General features: G+C 39.0%; 1 protein-coding gene across 1 annotated transcript in view; it reads left to right on the top strand.

The window, feature by feature from the left end:
* ST8SIA6 (ST8 alpha-N-acetyl-neuraminide alpha-2,8-sialyltransferase 6) overlaps positions 1-25,970 on the top strand; it is a 136,124-nt gene that overhangs the window by 63,826 nt on the left and 46,328 nt on the right. Inside the window, exon 3 of the mRNA XM_032244130.1 lies at positions 619-708. Coding sequence (XP_032100021.1) covers positions 619-708 — 90 coding nt within the window. The remainder of the gene's footprint in view (positions 1-618; positions 709-25,970) is intronic.

A 25,970-nucleotide genomic window follows, 5' to 3' on the forward strand; every position in this document is an offset into this window, starting at 1 on the left:
TGATTTAGAGATATGGGAGTCTACACCTGGAGCTGCGCTGGAGCTGGTTAAATAACCTGTGTATGTCCATGAGGCTGATAGACAGGCGAACTTTGTAACCCATGTCCTTAGTCTGACTTTGGATTTTTTTTTGGTTCCACTTCCAGTTTTCAAAGTTTACAAAACAAATAGCACCAGGCCCTTCTATTGCAGCTATTATAATAATCAAAGGTCAGATTCGTGTTTATTCTGGAAAGGATTAATGACTGCTTATGTCTGCATGTTTTCTACCAAAGAAAACATCTTTTAAAAATAAACACACAGTGATTATAACTATTGAATAACTTGTTGATTGTAACAACTAACCTCAGAGTATGAAAACCTGTCAGTATAAAGTCCTCAAAATAGAGTTCTTTTATGTTTAACTTTAGAGTGTAAGGTTTTTTTTTTTTTTTTTTTTCATTTAGACCCATCAGAAGTGAAAATATTAATTTCCTTTTCCATGGAGAAATCCAATAATGGTGTAAAAATCAGACTTCATTCGGACACACTTTATCAATTAAATCTGATTTTTGTTAACAATATCTTATAAGCTCTCATTTTAAATCAATCTTTTTAAAAATCTCTTTCATGAAACAGCACATATCTGAATGAGAAGTCGCTCCAACTGACGGAGAAATGCAAAAATCTGCAATATGGCCTTGAGTCTTTCTCTAACAAAACGAAAGGGTAAGTTCTACTCTTCACATTTAATTTCCTTTTACAATAAGGGTTTTATATTCAGAATGTTTGACAGTGTCTCTGAAGTCATTTGGAATATGAGACCGTGTTCACTCTCAGGTTTACCTTTGGGCTCTGAAGATCCTGTCGGTAAGCAGGATGGACCAGGGCCAAACAGTATGCACCAGGACCAGACCCTGGCAGTGGGACTCAACTGACTTGTCCCTGGATCCGCACTTGTTAAAAATAACACATAGGGGCCAGGTACAGTGGCTCATGCCTACAATCCCAGTGCTTTGGGAGGCAGAGGCTAGAGGATTGCTTGAGGCCAGGAGTTTGAGAACAGGCTTAGCAACATAGTAAGACCCCATCTCTACAAAAGATAATCAAAATCAGGTGGCATGTGCCTGTAATCCCAGCTACTCAAGAGGCGGAGGCAGGAGGATCATTTAAATCCAGGAGTTCAAGGCTGCAGTGAGCTATGATTGCTCCACTGCACCCAGCTTGGGTGACAGACCGAGACTGTGTCTCCAAAATCAACCAAACCACTCCCCAAAACACCATGTAGTTTTACTGGCTACTCATTTATAGGCCCTCAATCCTGTCAAGAATCTGATACGTATTCTGAATGCTATCCTAGAAAAATACACACTTGGACAAAATTGTGCTTACGATTTTAGCAGGTGAATGATTTACCCCCAGTCTCAGCTGTGCCACTCCCTCAGCTTCCCCAACGCGGCTGACAGTCCTGGATTTTAGAGGGTTTGCTGCATCATCTCCTTCAACCTGGGGAAAAGGAAACGCAAGCGCTCCATGCCTCATCTACATGGAAGAGGCATTGGTGGCCTGAGACTGATGTGAGAAGCACTGTGTTGATTGTTCCAGGAAGGTGCCCAGTCTAAGGGTGCTGGACAAAGGGGATGTGTATGTGTGTGTCGGGCAGGGACTTGAGGTTATGCCTTTGACCCTCTGAAAGGAAAGTAACCTGAATTTCATCTTGCTTGATGCTTGCCTGACAAAATTTGAAGATGGTTCAGGATAATGTAACTGCCCAGGGGAGTTCACCTTGCCTGCTGCCTAAATAGAACCGATTTGTCAAGAGAGGAGAATTCTAGTGGAGAAAGAATAATTCACACAGAGTTGACTGTGGGAGACCAAGGTGTTTTGTTTTTTTTTTTTTTCCTTTTCCTCTTAGATGAAGTCTCAGTCTCCCCGGGTTGGACCTTGGCTCATTGCAACCTTTGATTCCGTGGTTCAAGTGATTCTCCTGCGTCAGCCTCCTGAGTAGCTGGGATTACAGGCACATACCACCACGCCCAGCTAATTTTTGTATTTTTAATAGAGAGGGGTTTTCACCATTTTTGGCCAGGATGGTCTCGATCTCCTGACCTCATGATCCAACCACCTTGGCCTCCTAAAATGCTGGGATTACAGGCATGAGCCACCGTGCCCAGCTGGGAGAACAGAGTTTTATTACTCAAATCAGTCTCCCCGAGCATTCAGGGATCAAACTTTTTAGAGATAATTTGGTGGATAGGGGCTTGCAAAGTGGGGAGTGCTGATGGTCAGGTTGGAGATGGAATCATAGGGAGTCAAAGTGTGTTTTTGTTGCCATCTTCTGTTCTTGGGTGGGATGGCAGAGCTGGTTGATCCAGATTACTGGTCTGCGGTGGAGGTGCCAGCTAACCCATCCAGTGTAAGGTCTGAAAAATGTCTCAAGTGCTGATCTTAGGTTTTACAATAGGGATGGTATCCCCAGGAGTCATTAGAGGAGGTTCAGACTCTTGGAGTCAGAGGCTGCATGACCCCTAAACTGTAATTTCTAATCTGTAGCTAATTTGTTAGTCCTGCAAAGGCAGACTGGTCCCAGGCAAGAAGGGGGGTCCTTTCAGGAAAGAGCTCTTAGCAATTTTGTTTCAGAGTCAAACTATGAACTGCATTCCTTCCCAAAAGTTAGTTCAACCTACACCCAGGAATGAACAAGGACAGCTTAACGGTTAGATGCAACATGGAGTTAGTTAGGTCTGATTTCTTTCATGCCATAATTTCTTCAGTTATAATTGTCAAAGGTGGTTTCATTAAGAGGTATTGCTGTTTTCCGTATGCCAATCCTATAAAAGGAAGAGCCAGTGAGTGGTATTCCTGCCTTCATGTTTTTCTGTTTCTTTTCCTAATAATCAGTGATTCTCACTTTCTCCCTCTCTCTCTCTCTCTCACACACACACACACATACACACACACACACACACACACACACACACACACACACACCCCTCTTCTTTAATGTTAGAAATGTGTTTATGGGAGGAAGTAGTAAAGCAGCTGCCTCTAATCCATTCCTTCCCTTCCCTGGGGGTGCTGGAGATTGACGTGGGGAGAACCAAGGTAGGTAAACTGGTTTAACCTGTGCCTCTGTTGAGCCTTTGGGTAAACAGACTAATGATATTTGCTTAGAGGAAGAGACACATCCATGGAGTGTCCCTAGCAGGCTGATCTCTGGCTGAGGTCCTGCTTTAAGTTAATGGAAGCCAAGATCCAGGAGGTGGGACTCCTTGGAGAATGGCTGAAAGGCTGTGGAACTCCCTGGGTCTAACAGGGAAACGTTTCACAATTTCAAAGTTTCTGCTGTGTGAGGAAGCTGATGGAACTCACATAGATACCTTATCTTCTATCCTGGGCCATGTGCAATGTGGGAAGACACAACTGGTGTTATATGTAAGTTTTCAGTGTCACAGAAGTAGAAGTACTTGAAAATAAATTTTCTCTCAGCAAGGCAACATTACTTTCTGCAGAAAGGGTACACTTGCCAGCAGTTTGCCACAAGAGTGCAAAGAACAGGGGAAAGGCAGACATATTTATCCCTTACAGACTGGCCTCTACCTCTGTGCCCTGCCTCCATTGGCTGGAGCTGGGCCTCACAATCTAAACTATACTGATTGGCTAATAACTCAGAACTTTTCCTAAAAGGGTAGGAGAGAACAGAGGAAAAGAGGAAGTCCTTTACAAAAGACTTAAAGAAGCAATAACATTTCCAAATAAGGAAAAGAAATTAACTGTGGGATGAAGCCTGCCTGGGCTTGTCCAGACATGTCAGGGCAAATATCTGGGCTAGAGTATAAGAACTAGGAACACAGAATATACCTGCTTCTTTATTATAACTAACAGCTACTTAGGATTATTAACAAAAGACTTTAGAGTAAATCAACCTTTGAACAAGCTATTATTCATTTTTATTTATTTTATTTTATTTATTTATTTTGAGACGGAGTTTCGCTCTTGTTACCCAGGCTGGAGTGCAATGTCACAATCTCGGCTCACCACTACCTCTGCCTCCTGGGTTTAAGCAATTCTCCCGCCTCAGCCTCCTGAGTAGCTGGGACTACAGGCATGCACCACCATGCCCAGCTAATTTTTGTATTTTTAGTAAAGATGGGGTTTCAGCATGTTGACCAGGTGGGTCTCGATCTCTTGACCTCGTGATCCACCTGCCTTGGCCTCCCAAAGTGCTGGGATTATAGGCATGAGTCACCTAATAAGCTAAGAAGATAGCTTTGAAGAGGAACTTCTATTTACTTTTATTTTCTACAACTGGGGTGTCCATTCTTTATTTTATATTTTCTAGTAGAACAGGTGGGTAATGCTGCTAAATGGGGTGTCCACTCTTGATGTCCCGAGCCTGCCTCTGGTTTGTCTGAGCCTCTTGACACAACCAGAAATTATGTTTTACCAGCTATCTGGACACCCCTGAGCCCAGTCACGTTGACACAGGAAATGAACCATCGCAAGCCCTAAACCACATGGAGCGCAGCTGCCCTAGACAGCCCTCCAGATATAGAGTGGGCATTTCATGGGAAAGAAATAAACCTTTGTTTTGCAAACCAACTGTTATCACATCATAGTCTATTCTATCCTGACAAGTAAAAGGAGTTGCCATCATCCCTCTCTTAGAGTCCTCCAGAAACCTCTTAACTTCTTCACTTCTCCTCTAGCCCCATTTCCCTCCCTTCTCTGCAGATCTTTGAAATTATTAGGAAAGCTTGATACTGGTTAAGATCTTTGATTTGAGTCAGTCAATTTGACAGCAGTCAAATTTTGTATGTTAGCTCAGTTTCTCACAGAAGGATAGCTCTATTAAAATTCTTATTTTCTTTTCCTTAAATTCCAACTAGCAGGCCTTAAGCTCGCAAGGGAATCCACTATGCTGTGTGTCTTCCATTTGCCCCACCTACTCCACTCCCACTCTCATAATTTTTCTTGACAGTTTCATCTCTCCGTTTTCTCAGGGAGGTTGACATATGTGGAACTCACTAATAGATTCTGGCCTCTTTTGCCATCAGGGTTTTTTTTTTTTTTTTTTTTTTCGATTTGACCAAGAAGGAGCATGAAAAAGATATCAGAAAGAGCGAGGAAGAAGAAGAAACACTGTTTTTGGTGTTGTCACAGGTTAACTACATGCTGTGTGTGTGTGTGTGTGTGTGTGTGTGTGTGTGTGTGTGTGTGTGTCAGAGTCTCACTCTGTCACCCAGGCCAGAGTGCAGCGGCACAGACACAGCTCACTGCAGCCTTGACCTCCTGTGCTCAAGCCATCCTCCTGCCTCAGCTTCATGAGTAGCCAGGACCGCAAGTGTGTACCACCATGGATGGCTAATTTGTAATTGTTTTTTTGTAGAGATGGGGTCCTGTGTTGCCCAGGTTGGCCTCAAACTCCTGGGTGCAAGTGATCCTCTTGCCTTGGCCTCCCTAAGTGTTGAGTGTACAAGCATGTGAACCCAGAAAATCTGAGACAAGTCTCAGTTAATTTATTTTAGTTATTTATTTAACTAAAATAAATAATATAATAGTTATTTAGTTTATTTTTCCAAGGTTGAGGACAGCCTCAGGAAGTCCTGACAACATGTGCCCAAAGTAGTTGGGTCACAGCCTGGTTTTATACATTTTAGGAAGACATGAGACATCAATCATTATATGTAAGAAGTAACTTGGTTTTGTCTGGAAAGGTGGTGACAACCTGAAGCAAAGGCAGGAAGATTCAAAGTGGCAGTGGGGGGAACTTCCAGGTCACAAATAGGTGAGACACAAATGGTTGCATTCATTTGAGTTTTGGATTAGCCTTTTCAAAGAAGGCAATCAGATGTGCATCATCTGTCTTAGTGAGCAGGGGGATAACTTTGAATAGAATGGGAGGCACGTTTTCCCTAAGCAGTTTCCAGCTTGAGTTTTCGCTAGTGATTTGGGGGCCCAAGATATTTGCCTTTCCCATTTCCTCCCTTTTCTTTTTAAAAGTCTTTTGGAGAAAGGATTTTACAAAAAAAAAAAATGAGTCTCTGGTCTCAGGTTTCATCTGATCTCTCATGGCTAGGATGGCTTATTCCTAGAAAGGCCTAGATGGGTAAGTCCCGAAACTTCATTTTAGCAGGTTGTGAAGTCTCCTGTCCTTTGTAAAGAAAATTAGAGGGAGGAAGGGGAAAAAAAGCAACGACAAAGCAAAGGAAAATCTGGAAAAATCGATATAGGCCACATGACTCTGAAGTCCATACATTAGTAGGTAGGTATGAAAGTGGCTTATGTATGTAAATTGGTTGCTGTTATTTTCTTCTGAAGTTTAAATTGTCCAGCTTCAGTGTGTATGATTTTTAAAAAGCACAGCTTAGTTTTCAGTGACTCCAAATTAGAAAAAATGGAGAAAAAGAAAAAAATAGAAAACATTATTTTGAAGACTTGTAGCCAAGAAAAATTAGAATTTGGTCCAAACGGTAGAAAATAATAAAAGTTAAAAAAAAAATTAGGCAAGAGTAGAATCTAACAGGTGTAGTATTGTTTTGAAACACAATTTTTTTCTCTCTCCAGTTTCCCATTTTACTAAAGGTAAATCATGATAGCACTGATTTGCTTATTAGAGTTGGCCTAATTATTTGTATATAGTGCAACAAGAATAATTATTTTTTACAAAGATTTTTAAATTGGCTTTGATGGAACTCTGTTCCAAGGAAGGAATCTCAGATGAGACTTTTTTTTAAAGCCAAGCCCAGCCATGGATTTGTGCCATCAAATACTTATAAGTTTGGTGAATTTCTTCTCTTCGTGAGGTTCCAAGTTTAACCTCGGGGTTCTGTGCTTGTCAGCAAGTGACATTCTTTATTTACTACAAGTCCCTTATTTACCCTGTAAGGGAACTGTGTACACAAAATATGAGGCTGGTTTTTCCGAGGGCTTTATTGGCTCCATAAGTCAAGTTTGATTCCTTAAAGGAACGCACCATTCCAGTCAAAGCCTTGTTAAAATAACCAATTTCTCCAATTGTGTCCTGTTATAAATTAAAACAGATTCCTATTACACTTACACAAATAAATGCATTGCCATAAGTTAAGGATATTCACAAAGAGTTTCCAAATTCCAGATAAATCAGGTAGAGAGAAACAAATATGCTCTAAATTTTGTTCATGGGAATACACTAAATTGTTACAAAGCTGTCAATAGTGCAAAAGAAATGTTTTAAGACTCTGAAAAACAAAACAAAGGATCAGCAAGCATTTTAATCAAAAAAAGTAAAAAAGATTGGTTCAGTCCATGCAGTTAATTTTTGTTCTGCTTGACACTCATGAATATTTTAGCTCCACATGAATCCTGAAAGGTTTTCCTGATATCACAATCTCCCAAGTTGTTAGAATCCTGCGTTTAAGAGCACCTGTTGAAGTTTTATAGCTGATTATCAAACCACCCTCTAAAGAGGAACAAAACAAGACAATTGTCCATGGATGAAAAAAAGTTTTAAAACAGCCATAGTCAAAAGACACAATTGACAAGAAAATTTGTTACTTCTGTGGCACAGAATAATTTTAACATAACGGTTATTATTGATAATGTACACTAAAATATATCAGAATTACTGGAGTTTCCCATAATTTTGGAACACATACCAACAACATATTTATACAAATACAACCCAAAGAAAACCAAACACCACTTTATATTTGACAATGCTTCCTGTATAGTTTTATGCCAAATAAGCCAAATCATGTCATTTTTGGACTTTAGAGAACCTAATGTCTTAAAGGATTAACTAGATTAGAAAAAGAATTTATAATTTGATTTTAGAAAGTTTGTCAAATATCAAAGGTTTAACACACTTGATATTACAAAATAGGATTACAGGTCATTGTAAGATCATTTATCTAACCAAAGTGATAATTTTCAAGGATTTTTTTAAAAAGTGAAAACCTTGATTCTTTGAGAGAGGAGACTGAATTTTCTAAACAAGAAGCCCTAATAAAACCAGCATGAAGCCAATTACATTTGTTTTTCAAAATGTTGTAAACAATCTATAAAATTTAATCTTGATTATAAAATATAACTTCCACAAGCCTTTTATAACCTTTATAACCTTTATTAAAGAGTTGGTTATGCTTCTAGAAAACCTTGTTAATTTGAAGCATATACTGGTTTTGCATCAGTGTGCCTTTGACACTAATGATTAATTTATGGAGAAACTTATTTCATCTTTCAAAATCGGCCCTTAGGACCTTATGGGCCCACTTCTTCCACAATAGTCCCTGGGCCTTGAAGAGTTGAATAGCTTTAATTACTTGCTCTGTATCTCAGAAATGCAGTTATTTTGACTGGCATCTTCTATGGGGCCTGAATGTGAGGCTTTAATTGCTGTCAGTACTTAAAATTTAGCAGGACTTGATGTCCTTTTTAAAACCAGGAGTTAAAGCCCTGTTACTCAATGTTACAAGGACTTTAAAAGCACATACAGGGGCCAGGTGCAGTGGCTCACACCTGTAATCCCCGCACTTTGGGAGGCTGTGGTGGGCAGATCACCTGAGGTTAGGAGTTCAAGACCAGCCTGGCCAACATGGTGAAACACTGTCTCTACTAAAAATACAAAAATTAGCTAGATATGGTGGCAGTTACCTATAATCCCAGCTACTCGGGAGGCTGAAGTGGGAGAATTGCTTGAACCTGGAAGAAGGAAGTTGCAGTGAGCTGAGATTGTACCATTGCACTCCAGCATGGGCAAGGCTCCATCTCAAAAAAATACATGGATGTAATAACCTTAATTAAGAAAAAGATTTTGTTACTGGATCACTGGAACTTTTTTTATCAGGAAATACCAAAATAATGAAATATCTATTATTTATTAGAACTTTATATTCTAAATTATGACCAGTTTGTCTACAATTATTTATTCCATTACATTTACCTATTTCATTTTAATAGTTTACACATAGATTGTTTATGAAAACTGTGATAGTCATGATTTAAAGTTATAAAACCACCACTGCAAAATTATAACTGAGACAGTGAAAAAATTTTGACTTGACTCCATCTTGCTCTTAACCTCCTAGCTGTCCTTGTTCATTCTAGGCCACCGGCCAAACTAACTTTGGGAGAAACTTTGTTTATAGTTTAGCTTGGAAACAAAGACGGTAACAGTCCTTTCCCAAAACAAACCTCCCTGTTGTCTCTGGACTAGACTGCCAAAAACCACAGGATTAGAAGTTTTTGTAATCTTACTAAATTTGAGATGCAGCTATTTTCATTAAACTCATATCAATGTCTTACTTATTAAAAATTACACAAGCAAAGATAATTCTGTTTTGGGCTGGGTTTATAGTTTTGTAAACCCTATGCCAAATTTTGACACCTTATAGTATTTGGCAGGGATTAGTATGAAATTGCTTGATTAATAAATGCAAACAAAAATGAAAGCTGGCAATTCTTAAGACATTTATAATATTACTTTACCAATAATTTTAAAGCCAGCTTATTTATTGAAGATTTTACTTAAGTTATATAAATTTGAAAAAGCATTTGACGGGTCTTTTCATTTATAGTATCTGATTTAAGCACCTTTATGTTTCTTTAAGCCAATTAATTAGCATACTTTTATATATCTTTAGTAGTGAAACATTGTGTACACAATGCCTAAATACATATAAAGAATAATTAGGCATGCCGGTGATAGTACATTTTATAGATTTATAACCCCCCCTTTTTTCCTATCACAGACTTTCAGATTCTTGATAACCTGTTTCACAACCCTAGGCAGTTGTCCGCTAAATAGCCTTAAGTTTGCACATTAAAGGAAACAACTCAGGTGAAAATCAAATAGCAAAATTTACATCATAAGTCTGGTAGTGTTCTAGAGGGAGACACTTTCATTTCTATTTGAGTCAAATTAAACATAAAATTAAAGTACACTCTCTGCCCTAAGCAGTTTCCAGCTTGAGTTTTCCTTAGTGATTCTGGGGCCCAAAGATATTTTCCTTTCACAGGCATGACTCAACACTCCTGGCCTTCATCCTTGACTGAAAGAAGTGCTGCATCACTGAACAAAAGCCAAGGGTATTAGTAGGTCTTTCGCCCTGTCCTTTTCTCATTCTTACTCTCTCTTTCACGCTAGCTCTCTCTCTCCTTCCCTCTCTCTCCATTCCCTCCATTGGACCCTTTAACTTAGGGATAAGCTATTAATAATCCCCTGCTGTTGTACTTAGAGAACTACAGCTTGCTCAGATCTTTGGGAAAAGTCCCTTTTTTAAGCCCTTCTTAAATTCCACAATTGGAGTAGGCTGTTGTTCCTGCCAGGACTCTATTTTCTATATGTAAGGACCTATAAACTGACTGCACCATGGACTGTACAGCCCATGGTAACTTGCACGGATACCTCCAGATGGCCCCCCAGAGCCAGAAAGTCTGAAGTAACAGGAAAACCACAGAAGAAGAGTGGTTAGCTCCTGCAGTGCCTAATTAACTGACCTTGCAACATTCTGCCATTATTCCTGCCTTAACTGATAACCCAACCTTGTGACATTGGACCTTGTGACACCACCCCCGCTCCCCCACAACACTTCCCCCGGCTTGCAAAAACTGTCCTGAACTGTAACTTTCCACTGCTTACCTCAAAACTATAAAACCACCTCCTATCCGACTACCCTTCACTGACTTTTTTTTCGGACTCAGCCCACTCATACCTAGTTGAATAAAATAGCCTGCTGCTCACACAAAGCCTGTTCAGGTGGCCTGTTCATTCAGAGCATGCCTAAATTATAGACTAGTTGGAATAAAGACCTTTGCAAATGCTTCTTCCCTTTCACAATAAAGTCACTGATTTTGGGAGCGGACTTGAAGTAATTCTCGCATCAGCGATTTACTGCATGCCAGGCCGGTTTTGATGTTGTTGTTTCGTTTGTTGTTTGTCGGGTATGTGGGTGTTATAAGGATCTTCCTGAAGCTTTTCCTGAGGGACTTGAGTTCCAAACCTCTTGTGGCGCCTTCCACACATCAGGCATGTGACAAAATGATGCATGAAAAGTAGAACAAGAAAATTGGTCTTTGCTCTGCCAGACCCTGTGGAAAGCTGGCTATGCTCCTTGACAGATGTGTAAATTAGTGAGTAAAACTTGACTTTTGACTCTGCAGCGCTCTCTGACATTACCCGTTTTTGCTTTCCAAAGTGACAAAAGTTTTCAACTTGAGGGTGACAAATATCTGTGTGTTTTTGCAAAACACCTGAGTCAGCAGAGGGAGAAAATTCTCTAATCATGGAAGGCATCTTTTTCAAGGCAGAGAATTTGACAACTCTTTGATGTGCATCAACAAAAGTGGTAGCTGCAGTATGCTAATTAGAATGCTGGGTGCCCACACCCCCATGTCTGCCCTCTCACTTCTTCTCTGTTGTTTTCTATTTGGTGCTAAGACCTTTTCTCAGCTGTTCTTTAGGGGGATGTCTTTCCATTAAACACATACAATTTCAGCTGGCTCATATAATTAGCCTGTACTGATATTCTATTTGGCAAAGGTCTAGAGACAGCAGACATGAATTGCCTGTTGTTATAAAAGTGTTTTGCACACAGGAGACTAATTTTTTCAGTTGTATTGTCTATGGTCAGGGATTGTGTGTTCTATAACCAGTGCTATTCCAGACTTGGGGCGTACAATGGGGAAAGCCATTCAGTGTACAGCGATAAAAAAGTGATTTCATTTTCTTAGAAATAATTATCTGGGCTTATTTTTGTCATGGTCTGTTAGAGACTTAGAATTTTCTTTCTTCAGCCTATGTGTCCCTTTCACATTGCTAAAGTAGCATTTAGGAAGATGGAGTTATAGTGGGAGGGAAAAGTGCCCTTTTTCTTCCCTAGTCTTAACTATATTTTTTGAATAAAAGAAAATTAAGCAGTTGCCACGAGGAGAACAAATGGGGTCTTGTGTGCCATAATTCTCTGTTCTATGTGTTAGATTGTGAGCTCCAAAAAGAGTGGGACAATGTCTTGTTCACACGTCTGTCCCGTGGTGCCAATCACAAGGGTTCGGCACACAGCAGTTGCTCAATAAATTTTTGTTGAATAACCAAATAAATGAACGAATGTATTTCTTAGGTTTTCAAAGAATTTTGATACTATCTCTAATTCCTAGATTTAAAAAAATTATAAATCTATAAACCAACACCGTTTTGAAACCAATTTTAACTTCTTTGACTCCTTCTCTTACTTTGGGTCTCTACTTTTCTGATTTTTTTTTCTACCTCATCCTTTTCCCTTGAATGTTTTTCTGCCTTTCTGCAGCTCTATTCTTTCCAGTAGGTTATCTCCCAGATAAAATATTATACTGTATTAAAACTCCTTATCGTCATCTTATCACTGCGAGTTTGCTCATTTTTCAGTATGGCAAACTTATTACTTGTAATCTTTCTTGCTTATATTTTTTAGAAAAATGTCTCTGTGGCTATCCAAGCTGTCCATCTTATTCCTCATTGCCTCATATCAATGAAATGATTTTTCTAAGAGTAGATACTTCAGAGGTGCTGACCTAGGAAACGAACTCATTTCCTTTTCTTGGACTTTTCTGCCTCTGTTGTTTTTACTTCTCTTTTTCATGCTTTTCTTTTCTTTCCCCAAGAGTCCTGGATCCCAAGAAAATGTCCCGTTAGATTTGTTCAGTTTCTACCATTTGGTCAGAATAGACACCCTGCTCTAACAAAAGCTCCCAAACTCGAAGCCTGAGCAAAATATTTTACTCTCTCTCGCACAATATATAATGTTCCTTCTTTATCAGGCAACTCTCCTGGGTGGCTTTTCCCCCGGATATTGATTCATGGATGCTGGCTCCTTCCATGTTAAGATCAAGCCATCTTCAACCATCTTGCTGCTCAAAGAGCGGGTACTAATAAAGAGAAAGCCAATACTGCACCTAGCCTGCAGGGGGCGCACATCACTCCCATTCTCACTCCACCATCTGGGACTGGCCCTTCTAAATGTTGGGAGCATGTTGGGGGTTTTGACCAATAGAATGCAAGAGGCGCTGATGTGCGGTGGGTGTTTGGGAACAGAGAGTCTGTTTTGGGCAGCTGTTTGTAGCAACAAGTGTGTGCTACAGAAAGGGAGCCCCAATCAGTGGTAGTCCACCAGGCATCTCTGCCACATATATGTTAAATAGCTCTACCATTCTCATCAGCCTATTGATTATAGGCCCCTAGGGTGGCTTTTAAAGGTGGAAAGAAACTTTTTAAACAACAGCAATCTTGTACATCTTCTGAGCACTGGAGCATTTAAATAGAGCCTCTAGTAAGGGACTGAGATGTCTTCTAAGAAACAGCCTGTAAGCCACTGCCCTGTAGCTGTCCGCAGAATTGCTAGGGCGTGGTGGGCTCACTTGTATTCAGACAGCTTTCTGGGGTAAAATACTAATGCTCGGAATCAAGATTTGGAACATCTGCCTTGCACAGACTAAGTGCAGTTTGTGCCATAGGTGAGTGTCTATGCTTGATGAGCTATTTCATGGCGTACCATTTAAAATCACTGAGAACAATCGGATTTTCTGAAAGACAGATTCTTCATGGGGTGGCATAAAGCCGTTAGTCAGAAGGCACCGTTTTGCAGGGTGAAATGCAAAGGGAACTGAAGACTAGCCCTAAGTGTTCTTCACTCTGTTATCCTGGGGAGAACAACATGACCTGATTGCTACTTGAAAAGAAAAGGCATAAATTATGGCCGATTAAACTTCAAAGAGCCCAAATGTGAGCATATCACTTGACAGCCTGCTAACCACGCAAATAGTCTTAAGTTTCAAGCTGTCCAGCAGGAAGAAAGATTTTTTATCATAGACAAGATTTTCTTGGCCTAGAATGATGTATGACTTGTTTCTGTTCTGCTTTAAATCTGTGGTGCTTTGATTGCTTTTTAAAGCAGTGTGCACGTTTTTGTCTTTCTGCTCACCTCTGACCCTTTAACTTGCCTTTTCTGACCAGTTTTTTTTTTTTTTTTTTTTTGAGACGGAGTTTCGCTCTTGTTGCCCAGGCTGGAGTGCAATGGCGCGATCTCGGCTCACCGCAGCCTCCGCCTCCTGGGTTCAGGCAATTCTCCTGCCTCAGCCTCCTGAGTAGCTGGGATTACAGGCACGCGCCACCATGCCCAGCTAATTTTTTGTATTTTTAGTAGAGACGGGGTTTCACCATGTTGACCAGGATGGTCTCGATCTCTTGACCTCGTGATCCACCCGCCTCGGCCTCCCAAAGTGCTGGGATTACAGGCTTGAGCCACCACGCCCGGCCTTCTGACCAGTTTTTAAGAGTTCCAGGGCTGGGCATGGTGGCTCATGCCTGTAATTCCATTGTTTTGGGACACTGAGGCTGGAGGATCACTTGAGGCCAGGAGGTTGAGACTGCAGTGAACTGTGATCACACCCCTGCACTCCAGCCTGGGTGACAGAGCAAGACCTTGTCTCAAAATTGGGAAAAAAAGAGGTATAGATTAGAAAATAATACATCAACACCAAACAGCCATTCATATCAACACATTACATTCTTAGTATTTGGGGAAATTCCTATTGGTAATCAAAGCCAAGGTTGTATTTGCTGATATAAAATTTCAAGTTGGGAGGGCAGATGAGCTAATAATAGATATATGTTTTTTGAGACAGGGTTCTCATTCTGTCCCCCAGGCTGGAGTGCAGTAGTAACCTTGGCTCACTGCAACCTCTGCTCCTGGGTTCAAGTGAATTCTCCTGCCTCAGCCTTCCAAGTAGGTGGGATTACAGGCGCCTGCCACCATGCCAGCTAATTTTTGTATTTTTAGTAGAGATGGAGTTTCACCATGTTGACCAGGCTGATCTCAAACTCTTGACCGCGGGTGATCCGCCCACCTTGGCCTCCCTAAGTGCTGAGATTATAGGCATGAGTCAGCACTCCTGGCCGAGTTAATAATATTGAGAGTATGATAAAAGTATCCGACAGTGTTTGCATTTAAACAAAAGTTACGTCAGATTTATTAAACTGTGGTTTAACAGTCATTCTGTACTTCAAAGAGTATGTGAAAAATAATTACAATCTGAGTTTGAAAGCATAGTCTCTTAAATTATTTGAATTCGTATATTGTTTGTCTCAACTATGAACATGTATGACTTTAAAAAAAATCTAATTCCCTCAGTTGAAAGATAAAAAATGGGATTATGACTTGTTCAAAGTCAGGCAATCTGTTAGTGGGAAGTTAATAAAGACTGTATTTTTCCGTGTGAGTGTGTGTGTGTGTGTGTGTGTGTGTGTGTTTGCTGTGGTTGTTGACATTAAAAGATAACTAGCATAATCCTAATATGAATTCTTTAGCTAATACTTGGTAAGAGTTCCTTACTATCATTTTTATGATGCTGAAGATTGGAATTGTGTATTATTTTATTGTAAGCACTTGTCAGTGGAAACAAAACTGAATTTTCTCTCAGAGAAAAATGGAAACGCTAGCTTGCTAGTTAGACAGCAATGTTGATTATGCATTCATATCAGCAGGCTTCCTTACACTTCCTCAAATAACTAGCCATTTGAACAAAGCCTTTTTGGGAAGGCCGTGGCAATAAAAATAATCACCCTTATTTAAAGTCATTGAGAAAGAATTGGAATTATTTTCAATTTTAGAAGTGGCACAGAGAAAGCAAATCTGTTATTTTCAACATCTTCAAATATAACAGGCAATGTTAAAGGTATAGTTTATTTGCTATTTGTGGTAGCTGGAGCCACAAGGTGACTTGTCATCCAAAAGGCCATCAGGATGACTACAATAGTGGAAAGGAGGACTTTATTGGCAATATCAGTTTGCAAGCTGAAAAGAGAGTCTCCAGCATGGACTGTACGTGCTGTCTCATCAAAGAGAGGAAGAGCAGGTTGGGTTTGATGCCTCACAGGGTCTCTGTTACATGGTAAAGTCAAATATATTCAGCATGTTTTGGGGAAAAGTTATGCATATTTAAAAGGGGAAGTCAAGTGCATGTGCTGTGTATGTAACATACATCCCATATTCACTTTGGGGTGGGTTGTAGCATTTAAATGAGGGGGAATTTGGCTCTTTATGTCAAAAGGTGAACTATAGGACACAAACACAATTTGTGCACAGCCTCTGGAAGCTGCTGAAACTGGCTTAAGGTCAGCTACAGTTGCTTGTCAGAAAACAGTAAGGCTGTCCTCTGTCCAATCAGAGTTGAGGTTATCTGGGTTATAAATCAGCCTGATAAATTGCCTGGTAGCTCCTGTTGTTAGGGAGTTTAGAGAGTGTGGTTTTTCTTGCAGCTGTGGGAATTTATGGAGTTGCCATGCTAGAACCCCTGAACCCTCAACCTGTAGTTAACATTTTTTTCCCTAACCTTATGGTTCTTCTTAGTTCATAAAAGGACATCTATTTTGGTCTTTCAGATCAAAGCCTCAAAGATCCTCTCTTCCTGGTATTTGCACACTTCTATAGTCCCTGCCAGCCTAAAGAGGGCTAACCAATAGAATATTGCAGAAATAATGTGTGACTTTCAAGCAAGGTCGTAAGAGACTTTGTGAGTTCTGTGCAATAATGAATGTTTATGGTTACTTTAAGCCACTAAATTTTGGAGTGATTTGTTACATAGTCATGGGTAACTAACTCATTACTCAGTTCATAATCATCTACATTATATTCTTGTCATAATGGCGATGATTATTACTAACACAATTATCAATCGTGATAGTCACAACTACCATTTTTGTGGGCCAACTCTGTGCCAGGTAATTTAAATGTATGTATAGCTCTTGCAATATTTCTTCAGAGTAGATTTCACTATTTTAATTCCACAAGTGAGACAGGTGAGTTCTGAGGATGGCTTGCAGCACATCAGACAGTTACAAATAGCAGATCTGAGATTTGGATAAAAGTCTTCCTATTCTCTTTTCACTACTCCAAGTCATCACTCTTAATGACAGCAAAATTGTAAGTCAGAAATTTAAAAAGATAAAAGCATTGGATTTTGATTTTAAAATGTGAAGCTATTGAAAAGTGATCCAGCTCCAAAATTGTAACACACGTTCCTCACTTTACTTATTTTACATAAGTGTCCATAATGTACATGTACTTAGATAGAACTGTCCTATGTACCAGCACCCTGCTTGCAGCTGGCTTATGCATATGGTTTTTCTTGGTAAGATCTTGGCTGATGGCTGATTATTGTCATTGTTCAAAATTGGTGTCTGAAAAATTTGGACATTTTTAAGTTGTGGTCATATATTAAATGTTAATTTCAGAAACACAAAGCAACTACCATGTGCCTCATATCATGGCAAGTACAGAAAGAGTTATTTTCAACTTGGAGAGTGCATTAGACTTAGGAGCTTTTCTAAAGTATACATGGTTGAGAATGGATTTAAAACTCTTGTATGTAAGGAGCATGCCAATAAATATATTATTTCTATTTCTTAGCTGTCCACAGTATATTAAGAGAGTCATATATTTAAACAAATATTTATCATACAGTGGCTTTCCCTTCTCATTCTTTATATATCTATATAATATATACATAATTTATATATAACAATTATATATATATAATTTCTATAAATTATATATAATACATATAAATTATATATAATTATATATTATATATAATTATATAAATTATATGTATTATATATTATATATATTATAATATATAATTTATATAAAATATATATAATATATATGTATTTTTTATATATGTATATATATATGTGTGTGTGTGTGTATGTGTGTGTGTGTGTATATATATATGGAGTCTCATTCTGTCACCCAGACTGGAGTGCAATGGCATGATCTCAGCTCACTGCGACCTCTGTCTCCTAGGTTCAAGCAATTCTCCTGTCACAGCCTCTTAAGTAACTGGAACTACAGGCATGCGCCACCACTCCCGGCTAATTTTTTGTGTTTTTAGTAGAGAAGGGGCTTCACCATATTGTCCAGGTTGGTCTCAAACTCCTGATCTCAGGTAATCTTCCCACCTTGGCCTCCCAAGGTGCTGGGATTACAGGCATGAGACACTGCTCCCAGCCCCTTCTTATTCTTCACTGCAGATTCCTTCTCACATCTCCTCACTTTTGACACTGGATGCCCCAGAATTCAGTCCTCGGGCCTCATTTCTCTTCATCCTCATCCCTCAAGGACCCCATTGAGTCTCATGGTTATAAATGCCATACTGACAATTCCCAAATTTCTATCTCCCACCTGAACGTCTTTGCAGGTTTGTATGTATCTCTGCCCAAGTCAAAGCTTTCCTGGAATGTCTATAAGGGATCTCAAAGCTAGCCTATCTCCTGGACTTCTCTCTAAACTTTGCACTTTAGCACTCTTCCCTGTATCAGTTAATGACATGTCTATCCTGCTAGTTGCTTGGACCTGAAACTTTGGAGTTATCCTTGATTCCTGTCTTTTTAGCCATACCACATCCAGTCTATTGTCAAATCTTATTGGCAACCTTCAAATCAAATCCAGAAGCTGCTGATTTCTTCCTAACCCCACCACTCCCAGTTTGGTTTAAGTCACCTTTATCCCTCTGCTGGATTATGGCAAACATCTCTTAATTTTCTCCCAACTTCCATCTCTTGCTGTCTTAAAGACTATTTTCAACAAAGTAGACAGAGGGATCGTATTTATGTAAATAGACAGATAACTTCTCTGCTCCAAAGTCTTTCGCTTTCACTCAAAATAAAAGACAAAGTTCTTTTAGTGACCTTCAAGGTCCTTACAAATGCTTCTCAAAGATATATGTAAATGTTTGCCATTAACAGCACAAAGGAAGTAGTCTGGAACAAAGCTATACTGTGCTACAGAAATGATAAGAGATAATAAAGTAATAATGATAACAAGGTATAGTTGGGTTTGTAACATTAATAGGTATAATATTTATAATAATATCATAATAAAGGAGAAAAGGAAACAGAGCTATATAGGAATAACGTTTCTATGTATCCCTGCAATTAAACTTCTATAAATTTGAAGCTGGTTCTGATAAGTTAAGATGTGCATGGTAAACCTTAGAGCAGCCATACTGAAAATAGTTAAAATTATTAAAGATGTAAGATGCTACATTAGAAAATATTTACCTAAGTCAAAACAAAGCTATAAAAGAGGACTAGAGAAATGAAAAAAAAAAACAACATGAAACATACAGCAAACAAAAAGTAAAATAGCAAACATAAATCTAACTAAATAAATAACCAATAAAATTTGAATGGATTAAATCACCCAATTGAAAGTCAGAGATTGTCACACTGAATAAAAAACATGATCCATTTCTATACTGTCTACAGAAGACACACTTTAGACTCAAAGATATAACAGATTTAAAGTAAAAGGATGGAAGAAAGATACATTGTGCAAATAGCAACCGCAAGAAAGCTGGAGTGGCTCCACTGATATCAGACAAAGTAGACTTTTAAAATAAAGTTAAGAGATAAAGATTTTATAGTGATAAAGGTCATCCATTAGCAATGTATAATAATTGTAAACATGTATGCACCTAGCAACAGAGCACCAAAATACATGAAGCAAAAAAAGAGAGAAACAAGTCAACAATAATAATTCAAAACTTCAATATCCACTTTTAGTAGTGGATAGTACAGTGAGAGAAGATTAACATGGAAATAGAAGACCTGAAGAACACTATAAATCAACCAGACATACAACACTCCATGTAACCACAGACTGTGATGATCTAAATGCACACAAATCGTTCTCCAGCATATACCATGTGTTAGATGATTTTTTTTTAAATGCAGCAAATTTAAAAGAATAGAAATAATGCCAAGTATAATATCTGATCACAATGAAGTGATATTTGAAATCAATAGCAGAAAAACAATTTGGAAAACTCAGAAATGGATGTGAATTAAACGACGCATTTCTAAATGTCCAGTGTATCCAAGATGAAATCAAAAGTAGAATCAGAAAATACTTTTAAGATGAATGAAAATGAAGACATGGCATACCAAAACTTATAGGATGCAGGGAGTAATAGATAAAGGATACAGGATTTTTTTCGAGGTGCTTAAAATGTTGTAAAATTGACTGCAGTGATGTTTGAAGATGTCTGTGAATATAATAACAACCATTTAATAGTATGCATATGCTTGGTGAATTGTATGGCATACAAATTATATCTCAATCAAGCTACTAAAAACTTTAATGTGTCTACATATCACCTGTGGGATTTTGTTTCAATATAGATTCTAATTTTGTGGGTCAAGAATGGGGCCAGACATACGGCATTCTTTTTTTTTTAATTTATAAAGAAAATGAATTTTTTTTTTTTTTTAATTTTTTTGAGACAGAGTCTCACTCTGTCACTCAGTCTGGAGTTCAGTGGTGTAATCTTGGCTCACCGCAACCTCTGCCTCCTGAGTTCAAGCGATTCTCCTGCCTCATCCTTCTCAGTAGCTGGGATTACAGGGGCCTGCCACCACACTCAGCTAATTTCTGTGTTTTTAGGAGAGACAGGGTTTCAACATGTTGCCCAGGCTGGTCTCAAACTCCTGATCTCAGGTGACCCACCTGTCTTGGCCTCCCAAAGTGCTGGGATTACAGGCATGAGCCACTGTGCCTGGCCAAGAAAAGGAATTTCTTTCGTAAGCTCTGGAGGCTGAGAAGTTCGAGGCTGAGGGGCTGCTGAGGGTCTTCTTGCTGGTAGGGACTCTGTGTAGAGTCCCTATCCTATGTGATACCAATACCACTAGTCTCAGGCCCACACTTTAAATAGCAAGGCCAAGAGCATCAGACTTTTATTACCTTTCTGATCTCATCTCCTGCCACCTTCATGACTGGATTCATGAGTGACTGAGAGATGGATTACAGCCACCCAGATCATTTTGTGTCCCTCAAACACATCATGCCCACCTCTACCTCCAGCCTTTGCAATTGTTATTCACCTTGCCCAGAATGCTCTCCCCACACTTGCACCCCCTTGTATTTGCACAGCTTACTTAATTACATTTTTCAAGTATGCGCTCAATTATCACCTCTCAGGGCTTCCTTGGCTGCTCTACAAAACTGCAACCCTATTCCTCATACTTTCTTTCCCTGTTGTCCTGCTTTACTCTTTTTTTTTTTTTTTGTATTACTTAGTACATTGAAGTACCTAGCCCTTTAACATGCTATTAATGTATGTATTATTTGGGTTTGCTGTCAATCCTTACTACAATGTAAACTTCACAAGAACATCGATTTTTGTGTTCTGTTGCTTATTACTGATGTACAGAACAGTGTCTCATGCATAGCAAGTGCCCAGTAAATATTTTTTCAGTAAATATGTGAAAATAAAAGGATAAGTGCTATAGGGATATGTAATAGATATAGGGGTGGTACAAAGGAGAGTCAGGAGGGAGGGAAGGCTCCACTTTGCTTATGTGAGTTGGGACAATGGAAGATGAAAAAGGTTAATAGCCACTCATATATGGCTTAAAAATCTTAGCAGGTGTTCTGTGTGTGTTTGCTCTTTTGCTGTTGTAACTTCAAGAAATGATGAAATAGTGAATTTATTGGTTCTATCAGACTCTGCAATGTATAGGACTTATTTGTAAAAACTGATGGTATAAAATCATTAAATTGTCACTTTTATCTCTGGATATCCTCTTATAGGTCTGGAGATTTCCTTCTATAAATTTGAAAAGCAGGTCATCATTTTTTTCATCTTTAGAAATCTTATAGTGATTGTGTGACAGGAGGAAATATGAAAATCTTAAACATCAGACTCATTATTTGTTTATTCATTCTCTTTATCTTGGTGATGTATTTGCAGGTTGCAGATATTTGTGAAGAAGAAGTGATATGGTTTGGCTGTGTCCCCACCCAAGTCTCATCTTGAATTATAGCTCCTATAACCCCCATTTGTCATGGGAGGGACCTGGTGGGAGGTAATTCAGTCATGAAGGCAGGTTTTCCCATGCTGTTCTCATGATAAATAGATCTCACGAGATCTGATTGTTTTATAATGTGCAGTTCCCCTGCACACACACTCTCTTGCCTGCCACCATGTAAGACATGTCTTTGCTCCTCCTTTACCTTCCTCCATGTGTGTGAGGCGTCCCCACCCATGGGGAACGGTGGGTTCATTAAACCTCTTTTTCTTTAGGAATTACCCAGTCTTGGGTATTTCTTCATAGCAGTATGAAAATGGACTAATACAAGAAACTTCAAGATACTGAAAATTCTGTTTTGTGTTTTGCTGTGAGCCACTGCTTGATTTTGGCATTGTATCAAATTTTCCATTGAGGTACAATTCAGTTATGCCAAAATAATGCTGAGAAATAGCATCATGAATAGATTGCCATTTGTGTTATAAATTATTGGCTGATGATCCAGATCTATCATTCGTGCGTTTTCTTCTTGCTGCACGTACTTGAGGCTGACTTCCTTGGACTACGTTAATAAATGTACTCTCTTTCTCTTACCCTTTGGCGTCTGGTTAGGTTCAGCCTATGGGAGTCATTGGCAGGAGAGTGGAAGGTGGAAGGAGAGAGAGAGATTGGGGGATTTACTCCCCTGGATCCCTCTCTGTGGGCTGGGATTAGGGACAACTGCATCTTCTACCAAAGGCTATCACCTTTGTCTTCACCTACGGTCACAGCTCTCAGTCGGTCACCTGTAGATTTGGGGATGGTAACAGCTCTTTCACTCTACCCTGCTGATGGCCCTAGTGTGCTCCACCAATATGTGTAGCTTCTCCTCCATCACATCCCACCGCTTTGTAAATAGATACACCAGGCCCTCTTGGTTGGCTAAGGTTAGTCACTGCTCACAGCATTTCCTAGCACATCTTAAGTCTATGCTTAATACCAGTACCCGTTCTAGAACAAAGGAAGCATCCCTTAAGAAAAAAAAGTCTGGCTTTTTCAAATAATGCAGTATAGCACTTTGGAGATTTCATTGGGGCTGTGAAGATGCACTGGCATCTTCAGGAGTTAATCTCTGAAGCTGCTTTCTAATATTTATTTAACTTGTCTGAGGGACATTAAAAGATACGGAGAAAATAAGTTTCAGACCCCCTTTCCCCATGCCAGTTGACAATACCCATGACACTCAAATTGGAAGTTACCATCATGCCTGGTTGAAAACAATGTGAATTGAAATCCTCTACCTTTAGTGGATAAAATGTCAGAGCCACTGCAGAGCTCAACTCAGTCTACCTGCCATACGCTTCTCCTAGATTCGCTTTCCTACGCTCATTAGCTATGCCTTGAAAGAGTATTACCCAGTGGAAATGATTGACTATATTGACTGAAAGTCTTGTAGCACGGCGTTCATTTGCAGAATCTATTTTCAAGTAGAGCTGAGCTCTTCAGGGGCTTGGTGAAAATGCTGCAAAAGACTTTTTGATGTACACAGAACACCACTGAGAAAACTACTGACTTAATATTACTATGTTATCCCCACCTATTTCAGTGGGTGAAAGATGGTTGGCTTTCACCATGAAGAGACGTCATAGGAAACCAAATCAGTAACTCAGCTGCTTAAATAAGACTAATAAATGAGTATCTCCAAGATAACTTCTAGGCATGTAATAAGTATCCAATACAGTAGTCCCCCTTGTCTGCATGGGATATGTTTCAAGACCCCCTGTGAATGCCTGAAACCATAGACAGTGCAGAACCCTATATATACTATGTTCTTTAAGTCTGATAACTGAGACAGCTTCAAAGTAACTAAGTCAGCAGGCAGGTAACATAGACAGGGTGTATCTGCTGAACAGAGGGATGATTTACATCCCAGCCTGGATGGAGCAGGATGATGTGAGATTTCATAGGCCACTCAGAGCAGTCCATGATTTTAAACTTATGAATTGTTTGTTTCTGGAATGTTCCATTTAATATTTTTGGACTGTGGTTCACCATGGGTAACTGGAACTGAAAAAAATGAAACCATACATAAGGGGAAACTACTGTGAATATTTAATCAATTAATTAACTATAAATTATAGTGTTTGAAAAACCCTCTTTATATCTTAATGGAAATCAAACTAGTCACAGCATGTGGTTCTTCATCTTTAAAGAGACATTTCTAGAAAAATGTTTAAAATTTTAATATGACATGTATTATCATTTAGTAGGTTATTTATAATTTGTGACTCATTTTGAATATTACTAATAATGATTTAAATAGGCATTATTTATTCTTTTGAACATAACTTGCTGCATTATTTAGTGTGATTTATTGTATGTCTTGGGACAGAAAACATTTCTGCTGGGATTAATTTTCAGTTTCTTTATGAAAATAGATGAGCTACAACATGATATATTGGAAAGAGCCAGAATGTGAATCAAAGACATGAGTTTAATTCTTAGCTCATCTACATCCAATACAATACTGAGCAAGCTGTTTATCTTCTCAGAAGATTTAGTTTTGTCACCCAGAAAAACAGATATGATATCTGAAGCAGAGCGACTTCCCAAGATTGTAGGGTGATATGTAAGTGTGCAGAAAGTATGATGCGATTTAGAACATTTTACTTAGCAGGAAACTTTTGCAGAGATGCACTATCACCAAATTGGCCCACAGCTGTAGCATGCATGTGGTTTTAACACCTCAAATGATTTTTGGTTGCAGCCATGCTTCCATTTTATAATTGTGATGATCCTATGGCAATCTTAATTTTCTAAAAAAACTGTTGGTGATTTAACTTTCACTAAAAAAGGGGCAAGCACTTAGAAAAAAATTCACTTTGATATCCCTTATTCTTTTTTCTTCCCCTCTATACTGTCAGAGGATAAAGCTTCATTCCTAGATGGGATGTAAAAATGACTTTTGAACACATAATCTCAGGGAGTAAGTAGCCTGAGTAGTCTTCCAATTGTAAAATGTCCAGAAGTATATCTAATAATAGATGGGTCTGCTATAAGGTATTCACTTGGTTTTACATATCAGTGACCATAAAGTCAAAAGCCATTTTATTCACCTAACTTACCAGTAAACTTAGATACATTATGATTGATGTCTTTCAATATTAGGTTAAATTGGAACCAACTGCAATATATGGGGAGATGTTTAAAACAAAATATTTTAGACTATCCACATTCTACAATGCACATTTTTTCCCATTTGTCCATAGATGGTAATTTTAATGTTCTATACTAAGCTCAATATACAGGCAAGAATGATTGCAAGAAAATCTCTGCTTTTCAAGTAAGCTAAAGTAAAAGTATAATATACTCAGGAGCATTTGCACACAATTTTGGTGGTAATAAAGTCACCTTTAATTTTGCAATGTAGTAGTTGCTGTTTGGATGTTATATGATCATTTTGTATAACCCAGAGCCACTCCGGATCAGTCTTATTTGATGAACTAGGTGTGTTGGAAAAGTCTCACCTGGCCTTTTCAGCAAGCTTCAGTGAAGCTCAAACTATGGGGATAATGAATGGGTATGAGCCAGGCCAACAGGCTTCTAGCTGGGATGAGAAGTATAGGAGCTATGGTGAGCTCATTCATGTTTTGCTATTAGCTTGGGTGGAGGGGGGAAGCAGAGAAACCTGATTTGTCGAATTTGCTAATTCCTGTGGTGTAAATGCTCCCACTTCAGCTGATTTCAGGCGACTAATGGTTTAATAGCCTGTTCACAACATTCCTGGAAACTTAACGGTCAGCTCACACAAGCTTGTGTGAGCCAACTCCAGCATATTAGTAAGATACAGTGTGGAGGAAGGGACAAGAGGATCCCCACACCCACACCCTGTCAACAGAAAGGGCTGAGAAAAATTACCCTCAAGTCCAAGAGTCAGCCAAAAAGAGATAGGGATTTACTGTATTCTTTGTTTTTAAGTTGCAGAGGTTAGATCACTACTACCTAGCAATATAACCCCCTTTCTCCATTTCCTATGTGAACTCATTGGCCAGTTCTACATTGGTCACTATTGAGAGAGCTCAAAAAGGAAGATGGGTACAGTCAGTGTATGGGTTACTCATGGAAAAAGGCGGTAGTAGTTTAGCAGGACACATACACACACACAAATGCATGCCTTCTTTAATGCTAA

The sequence above is a fragment of the Sapajus apella genome, unplaced genomic scaffold (genome assembly GCF_009761245.1).
Source record: "Sapajus apella isolate SASKATOON/1434 unplaced genomic scaffold, GSC_monkey_1.0 scaffold53, whole genome shotgun sequence".
In the NCBI taxonomy this organism is placed as follows: domain Eukaryota; kingdom Metazoa; phylum Chordata; class Mammalia; order Primates; family Cebidae; genus Sapajus; species Sapajus apella.